Source organism: Entelurus aequoreus, linkage group LG04 (assembly GCF_033978785.1).
Source record: "Entelurus aequoreus isolate RoL-2023_Sb linkage group LG04, RoL_Eaeq_v1.1, whole genome shotgun sequence".
NCBI lineage: Eukaryota > Metazoa > Chordata > Actinopteri > Syngnathiformes > Syngnathidae > Entelurus > Entelurus aequoreus.
In genome coordinates this window covers 23,834,619-23,843,764 of record NC_084734.1, presented here as the reverse complement: position 1 = coordinate 23,843,764, position 9,146 = coordinate 23,834,619, and the positions used below count along the sequence as shown (strand labels likewise).

The 9,146-nt window shown below is 42.9% G+C and overlaps 1 protein-coding gene across 1 annotated transcript; it reads right to left on the bottom strand.

The window, feature by feature from the left end:
* Nucleotides 1-857: 857 nt before the first annotated feature.
* Nucleotides 858-8,735, bottom strand: LOC133647767 (uncharacterized). Its single transcript, XM_062043460.1, has 2 exons — nt 7,713-8,735; nt 858-1,469 (listed from the first exon to the last, which is right to left on the bottom strand). The coding sequence occupies exons 1-2, from the start codon at nt 8,319-8,321 to the stop codon at nt 1,452-1,454; spliced, it is 627 nt and encodes a 208-aa protein (XP_061899444.1). The 5' UTR covers nt 8,322-8,735; the 3' UTR covers nt 858-1,451.
* Nucleotides 8,736-9,146: the final 411 nt, after the last annotated feature.

Below are 9,146 nucleotides of genomic sequence, written 5' to 3'. Positions count from 1 at the left end.
CAAGGCATGAGAAGGTAAACAAAGTGAATTTGTACTACGACGCCATCTTAGATGACATCGCAAATTACTGCTAATGAGTATGGCAAAGATCATACATCAAAAATCATAAATTCAGCTCGAAATATTTTAGACGAAAACCAAGTTTCAAAGTTCAACTTATGATACATACCGGCGATGCAACCTTAAACAAAAGATATATGCAGTATTTCTTCGAAAATAACCACCACGTGCTGGCACCGTAGATTTCTCTGCTTGGCTTATGCAACTTCCGGTCAATAAAGTTTGATTTCAAAATACACACTTCTCAAAGATGTAGTAACTGCCATGACCACATGATGGCGACAAATACACATGTAATAATGTTAATTAAATGACAAGCAATAAGCACAACACACTTCAACAACAAGAGTTTACAACTTTTAGTTGTAAAAGAACAACTGTGCTGTATCAAATATACGCTTCACAGCATAATACTGTCATCTGTTTAGCGGCATTACACTGTTATTTTAGTGTATCTACTGTAATATCCATGGACAGTTAATTACAGTAAAATAATTGTAAGCACTATAGACTGAGCTTTACAGTGTAATGCCACTAGAAGTTATTGAGTTGAACTTTAAATTTTTCAAAATCAAAACCCCTGCAATCTGCTGGCATAAAAATGACTGGAGAAATGGCCTTGCAAGTTTATGCTTTTATTAACCAATTATTTTAAAGCACATCAAAAACATTCAATTTAGTGCATTCTTCTTATTTTCAGTGAAGCATTTTAACATTTAGAACAATGTTAAGCAACTATAGCATCAGATAGAACTAGATAATCAAAATGAAAATGTCCATTTAGATATCCCCCCACCAGGACCACCCACACCCCCAAACATAGTGCCTCTGTTGCACCAGCCGAGAGAGCACATACATTTTAAATTAACATTTTAACATTTAAAACAATGTTAAGCAACTCCTGCAATCTGAACAAACGATGGCATCAGAGAGCGCGGTCTGTACATCCAAATAACAATCAAAACAATCAAAATGAAGATGTCCATTTGGATATGATGTTTACATCCCCCACACACACACACACCTCCATACATAGTGCCTTTGTTTCACCATCAGAGAGGGCACACACATTTTCAACGAACATTTTAACATTTAGAACAAAACATAAGTTAGGATCATGTGCAATAGAAAAATGTGTAAAACAAAACTGAACTGCAGAATTGACTAAACTAACTGACAGGACATACCCAGTGTTCAGTTGTCGACTTCATTTCAAACTGGAGACAAATAACTGAACACGAGTCCAGTCTAGTTGTCAGCTACATAAAGCCCCACTCAAAGTCTGTGAGAATTTTTATAAGGGTGGCTACGTGAGGATTTCCAGTTGCTGCCTTTTTCTGGTCTTCTTGCACACCACCTTTCCCTGGCTAGCCTTTGTTCCCCTCTCAGGGTTAATGCCAATGAATCGCCTAAAAAACAGAGAAAGCATATAAGATATTCTGTTGTAATTGAAGATTACTTGCAGTCGATACAGAACTCCCCTCACGTTGTTAATTTATGAAATGCACTACACAAATATTCATATCAATTTTAGGATATATGTGAGCCTATACCAGGGGTCGGCAACCTTTACCACTCAAAGAGCCATTTTGGCAAGTTTCACAAATTAAAGAATATAATGGGAGCCACAAAAAACAAAATTAAATTTAAAATGAAAAACACCGCTTACAAAGCTTAAATTGCTTTGTGCTATGTTAACCAGGGGTCTCAGACACACGCACCGGCACGCACCTTAAAATGGAAATTTGATGTTAGTGCGGCCCGCGAGTTTTGAATGAATGGCGCTTGATAGCGTCATACTTGCCAATCCTCTCATTAATTCCGGGAGACTCCTGAATATCAGGTCGTGATGGCACTGCCTTTGACGCCCTCTACAGTCTGCCCAAACAGTGTACTTGTTCAACCACATGTAGAATGCAGCTTCAGCTTGCTCACGTAAGTGACAGCAAGGCGTACTACTTCAACAGCCACACAGCTTACACTGACGGTAGCCGTACAAAAACAACTTTAACACTGTTACGTTACAAATATGCGCCACACTTTGAACCCCACATAAAAGAATGACAAACACATTTCTGGAGAACATCTGCACTGTAACACAACATAAACACAACACAACAAATACCCAGAATCCCATGCAGCCCTAACTCTTCCGCTCAACCGACGCACGGAGGGGGGAGGGTTGATGTGTGGGGGGGTTTGGTGGTAGCAGGGGTGTATAATCTAGACCGGAAGAGTTAGGGCTGCATGGGATTCTGGGTATTGGTTGTGTTGTGTTACACTACCGTCAGTGTAAGCTGTGTGGCTGATGAGTAAGTATGCTTTGCTGTCTCCTATGTGTGCAAGTAAAAGCTAAATACAACATGTGGCCGGGCTGGCACGCTGTTTGTAAATGCTGTAGAGGACAATTACTGCGGTGCATTTAGGGCACGCCCTATATTTAGTAATTAGAGCGAAAATAGGATTATAATTGCCCTTGGAGTTTTCTTAGAGAGGCACTGAGATCCACAAGTCTCCTGGGAAAATCGGGGGGTTGGCAAGTATGCAGCTGAGCCGCATCAGAGTGGTCAAAGAGCCGCATGCGGCTCCGGAGCCGCGGGTTGCCGACCCCTGTCCTAGGTCAAGCTAGGGTGCTGTTAAGCAGCCGGGGGACTGCCAACTTCTCTGAACAAGACAAGCTCCAGAGTTGTAGCCAAAACATGCTCACAAAAAATACAGGTGTGACAGAGGACGCCCACAGCAGGACGAACAGCAGGATACAAAACAGACCCCTGCTGGACATAAGTGTCAACGGACAACGTTCAACACAATCTTTGAAGCATTCCTTTGTGGTCAACCTGCACACACCTTGTAATGACCTGCTTACGAACTGTGCCCTGACAATTCAATACCGCACAGAAGGAACGTCCTGATGTTGCCTGACAGCACGACATCAGCTGACAACTACTGGGACGCTTCCCAGGAACGAATGGAGGACGGGGACTGCTCCAACTGTTCTAGCACTGGCTGACTGAGGTGCGTCCGTGTGCCCTGCCACCCAAACCGCCAAAGTGTATGATCACCAATTAGACGACTCATAATAGGAGCCTTTTGACTCTTATATATGGTGGGACTCAAGGTATGGCCGCTCATGTGAACTATCCTTTCAACAATTAACATGGTATAAGATGGACAACTAATGACCCACATTGTTCCTTTGCTCTCTGTCCTGCCTACGAAACCAAAAATTTAGGTCAAATGATAAAACAGGGCGTAGCTGCCGCTGTTTGGACCGATACGCAAATACCACATTTTTAATTATTTCGGTTGTCTGTTAAAAACATAGCTATTGGCTGCAATTTGGACATTCCTGCTGTAGGCTACAAGGAGCTAGCAGCTACACAACAGCTGAGCTAAAATAACAAATTTAAGCATATCAAATATTTATAGTTGCTTATTACATACACAAAGTCGCAGAGAGACAGAAGTCTTTAGAAAGTATTCAGTAACAAACGTGTCCGCATTATTAAACTTTCTACCACAGGAAACATACTGAACAAATACAGCAGTTACTGTCAGACTCTAATCCGGATTACCTTGTCTATCAGAGACATGGTTAAAACCCACAACACCTTTCGTTCTAATTAATGTCCCGGGGGACACGATTACAGAAAAAACAGATCGAGTGACAAAGGGGGAAGGAATTATGATTTATGAAAGGGAAAACATTAAAAGTAGATCAATTTGAGTATGTTGAAAATTTAATTTAATTTAATTTTCCTTAGAAATGTACATTCAAGGTAATTGTAGTATACCGACCGACCACAGCTAAAGACATTTTTCTTGATTCATTTTCAGACATCCTCAAACAGCATAGTATGAAAGAAGTAACGTCATGGGGGACGTTAATTTGGACTGGTTAAATAAAACACGTAGAAAGAAACTTAAGGATATTATAAACGGCTTCTACATGATACAAATGATAAGCAGCCCTACTAGAATTACAATTAGATGATAAAAATCAAATAGATCATCTGTAAATACACAAATACAAAACCAGAAAGAAGAGTGCTAAAATAAAAATACCTTGGATTAATAAAACAATTTGGATTCTAATAAGACATCAGGACTCAGCTCTCATAAGAGCAATTATAACAGGTCTAAATACAGATCGTATGATTTTAAAAGTTTGGAGGAACAAAGTTACAATGTTTATGCGGAAGTCTAAGGCTGACTTTCACTTAGAATTAATCAAAGCTGCAAAAGGGAACATTAGAGAGTTATGGAAAACCAGAAAAAAACTTACGGAAAGAGAGCAAACAAGAAACAACACTATAACATTAAATATCAATGGCGCTACTATCGCAGACAGTCTGGACATAAGTAATAATTTTAATGAACATTTCATCCAGTCTGTACAAACCCTGAGTAAAAAGTCCCTCAAAATCAGTGCAAATAATTGTCATTTATTCAGGATGGACTAATTTTAGAATTAACAAATGAAACAAAGTTAAACAAAATCTTCACTGCATTATCAGACTCACGATCTAGAGATATATATATGGGTTGGACACTATCTTCCTAAAAACAGATAAGGATTGTATTATTGCTCGTATAACAACAATTGATAAATAAATCAATAACGGAAAACACTTTCCCTACCACGTCGAGAAACTGCTACTATAATTAAATCCATAAAGCAGGAAATAAAGAAGACCAGAACATGTACAGACCAATTAGCCATAACAAAAGGAATAGAAAATGTGAAGTTAAAAAGTGGCTTTGGAGCAATCAAGGCTGCTCACACGGTCACTGAGAGGGGCATTATGTAGACACATCAATTTAATGAGTATTATATTTATCCATGAGAGCATTTTTGTTGTAAATTGTGAGGTATGGCTGTTAAAATCTTGGTTGTTTTTACGAATGATGACAGATGTGAACAAGAGCATGTATTGTCTTTGTGTGATGATGTAAATAAGGTGTGGTTGTATTGTATATTAAGAATGTGTCCATGAAGGGGCATTTTATGACTTTCCTAAATTTGATTACATGCTACAGTATGATTATTTTTTGATTAATTATTGATTATTATGAATGTATATATTTATTATGATTAATTAGTGTCATAATTGTATTGCTTGATTTTTGGAGCCCTTTAATTTAGGTAGCCAGGGACTGCAGATGGAAAGTAGCTATTTAGATATAATCTGGTACAGAACATATCTGTTTCTGAACTTAATGTTTCTGTGCATTGTCCCATCATAGATAGACTAAATTAAATGCAACTATTTAGTGAATTATTGAGGCCACAATAATTCACTAGGTGTTGTAAAATATCAAAGTACTATTGCAAAAGCGAACAGTGACCTCAAACATGCCCGCATCCTCCGCCTCTGTTCTTGCTGCACTTGACTATCAGCTGCCTTTTCTTTTTCTTGGATGTTTCTGAAACTACTAATACTACTACTACTATTACTATTACTATTACTAACACCGTCCCTGTTTCAGGGACAGAGGGGGGAGGTGAGTTTGGATTGGGTCAAGTTTGAGCGTGTTGAGGTTTTATTTAATCGATATGATCAATCCGGTACAAGGATAAAGGAACGTAATGATTTAGGTAGACAATTGCAGTGGTTGGCGAAAGTAACCCCAACCTCAAAGGAGGATGCAAATTCAGTAATTAAATGTTTTGTGAATGATCTAATATCCCGACATGGTTTCCCCAAAAAAAGAATAGGTCAAACAATGGCACCTATTTTAAGAAAACAGGTTATCGTCTTCAGTCACAAGATCAGCACTTCTCAGGACCAGCAGCTTCCTAGGAAGGCGGAAAGACCATGAGACCTAAATGGTATGTTTGCAAAATGTAGAATTTGTGTGCCAGTTCCTCTGTGCAGATTTGAGGATGAAAGCAGCCACCCCAGATTCCCTTGCACTCGCTAAGAGGGGCACGGTCAAAGCCAATCCAGGACCAACACCCGATACCTGACTGGAAGGAACCGAGAGGAGAGACAACACCTTGCCAGCGATGACGAGAACGACTAATTTTGCCAGCTAATATGTGTCCGTCGGGACTCCAGCAGCTGTGGAAGGAGGTGTCGGGAGTGCCGAAGCGGCAAGGAGGCCTTGAAGCAAGCCAAGGGCCTGGACCAAAGCCCCAACGCCCCATACTTTTTCTCAGCTTTTCCCCAATTTCGGCCAGCACAGACATGCCATTAAACAGTCTGCCCAATGGACTGAACCACACCCCAAGAACAGACAGAGACAGACTGTTTGAGTGGATCTCTTTCTTCACCAAGGCAGCCAAAAGCCCAACGAGGTGTCGGCAGGCCACCAGCCTGAGGCACCACCGAGCCATCTATACAAGCACTAATCGAACATGGACTCATACGAAATTCAGTTGTGTGTTCAAAATCAATTGGTAATTAACAATATTGGTAACTACTTTCATTGCAAATGCCGGAAAAAATATTTTTGCAAATGTCTTACAGTCATAAGTCTATATCCATCCATCCATCCATCTTCAACCGCTTATCCGGACTCGGGTCGCGGGGACAGCAGCTCCAGCAAAGACCCCCAGACTTCCCTCTCCAGAGCAACATTTGCGACTTCCTCCTGGGGAATCCCGAAGCGTTCCCAGGCCAGAGAGGAGATGTAATCCCCCCATCTGGTCCTTGGCCTGCCGGGGGGCCTCCTCCCAGTGGGACGTGCAACAAGGACCTCCCTAGGGAGACGCTCTTGAGGCATCCGCACGAGATGCCCGAACCACCTAAGCTGGCTCCTTTCCAATTGAAGGAGCAGCGGCTCTACTCCGAGTCTCTCTCGGGTGACTGCACTTCTCACCCTATCTCTAAGGGAGATGCCAGCCACCCTTCTGAGGAAACTCATTTCGGCCGCTTGTATCCGCGATCTTATTCTTTCGGTCATTACCCACACTTCATGACCATAGGTGAGAGTAGGAATGTAGATAGCTCGGTAGACCGAGAGCTTTACCTAAGTCTATATACATTCATCTATTTATGTTCAATGATGTTCATGATCAAAGTATTTGTTATTCCTTTACTAAATCAAAGGGTAGGCCACTAATTGTATTCTGTGAGATGGTTTTACTGCAGGCTGGTAACAGCGATCGCTCTGAAGGAGGGTCATAGACGGAATTTTTGCCTCATATAAAAACATTGAGGTTTTTGCCTCTATCTGTGGTAGAGATTTAAGTTAGTGGTCTACATCAGAAATTGTTTTGGTCCAGGGTCTTAGGACCCTGGAAGGAGGGTATGTCGTATAATTTCTGACCTTTTGACCTATATTTCTTGTCTATTAAGGATGTCTGCTCATTTTCAATTCTCTTCTATTTTGTGCCATTGAATGGACCAGTTGTGGGACAAAGGTGAATATGGAGTTATGCCAACCTGTCTACAGAATGTTTAGATTTTCCAAATAGGACTAAGAGATACGAGGTTGTTTTGGAACAGACAAACCAAAACAAAACAATCATGACGCACGAGATAAAAAACAGTGACGCACAAGAGACATATAAAAAATGGCAGAAGACCGGGACTAAAGAGAGATTTTGGCTTGTGTGTGTCTTGTTTGCTCCGGAGTACATGTGGCCAACTCAATTCAACCTGCACTTCTGATAATGGGTAAATAAATTTGTTGTACTAAACTACCTTTGTTGCCTGCTTAAGCTTCGGACAATCCACTACACTGCCCCTGGTGTTAATAGCTTGGCGGGTGGTCTCTTGCTGGAATGTGTCACAGGTTCCCTGCCTTAGGAAGTGGATCCTGAATTGGCTTTCTGCTGGACTCTGGTTGTTTGCCTCCTGCCAACTTTTCTCCAGCACCTCTGCCAGCTTGCTGAGCACTTGGTCGTGCCGCCATCTGAGCCGACCCTGTGTCAGCGCCATTTTGCAGCCTGACAGAACGTGCTGGAGTGAAGCATTGATGGTCCCGCAGAGGTCGCAGGATTGCTCTGTGCCAAGCCTTTGGTGGAGGTTTTTAGGGCTCGGGAGGGTGTCATATGTTGCCCTGATGAGGAAACTGAGCCGAGACTGTGGCAGTTTCCAGAAATCTGCCCAGCTGATTGCTCGGTTCGATACACCCTCCCAAGTTGTCCACCTCCCCTGCTGCCCCTGTGCCACAGACCTTACTCTGAGCTCCTCCTGCTCAATCCTGGTGACCTCAGCAACAACAAGGTAATTCCTCTCTTTCTTGCCTGCCTTGGACCATAGGATGGGTGGATTGCTCCATCCAAGGCCTGCGCGGCCTGTCTGGACCATGCCCACGACTTATTGATGTTGCAGTCTCCCCATCGCCTTCTGGACCTCCTCCTTGGCCCTCCACTTCCTTCCAGTCTCGACTCTGGCATTTGTATCCGCCACTGCCCTGTCGGAGGAGTCCCTTAGCTCCATCACCAGCCTTGCCTTTTCCTGCCTGTAGCCCAGTGTTATAGATTTCAGGGGCAGCTGAAGTGAGTTCCATCCATACAGGCCAGCAGCTGAGAAGCACCGTGGCAGGCCAAGCCATTTTCGGATGAAAGAGTTGGCTTTTGCTTCCATCCGGCTTACGGCTGATGACGTGACTTCGCACAGCTTCAGAGGCCACATCATCCTTGGGTACAGGGTGAAGTGGTAACACCACACCTTGTACTTCCCAGGTAGCTGGCCTGCATCGATCTTGGACAGGCCCTCTGAAAACTGCTGGAGGATGATTTTTCCCATGTCCTTGTCTGAGGACATGGGAAAAGAGTTTTCCCAGGCTTCGGATGGGCCGATCCACGATGCGTGGGATGTGTTCTCCGCTGACGGTGAAGGTGACTCGGTCGTTTCTCTTCCCCTTTCGCATAACTGTCATACTAAATCCATCCATTTTTTTCCGCTTAACCGAGATCGGGTTGCGGGGGCAGCAGCCTAAGCAGAGAAGCTCAGACTTCCCTCTGCCCAGCCACTTTGTCCAGCTCTTCTTGGGGGATCCCGAGGCGTTCCCAGGCCAGCCGGGAGACAGTCTTCCCAATGTGTCCTGGGTCTACCCCGTGGCTTCCTGCCGATCGGACTTGCCCTAACGAAAAAAGCAATAAAAATGTATTCAAACACAACTCCTAAACC

What these genes read in the sequence shown, in the direction of transcription:
- LOC133647767 (XM_062043460.1), bottom strand. Translation starts at nt 8,321, where the DNA reads ATGGTCCAGACAGGCCGCGCAGGCCTTGGATGGAGCAATCCACCCATC.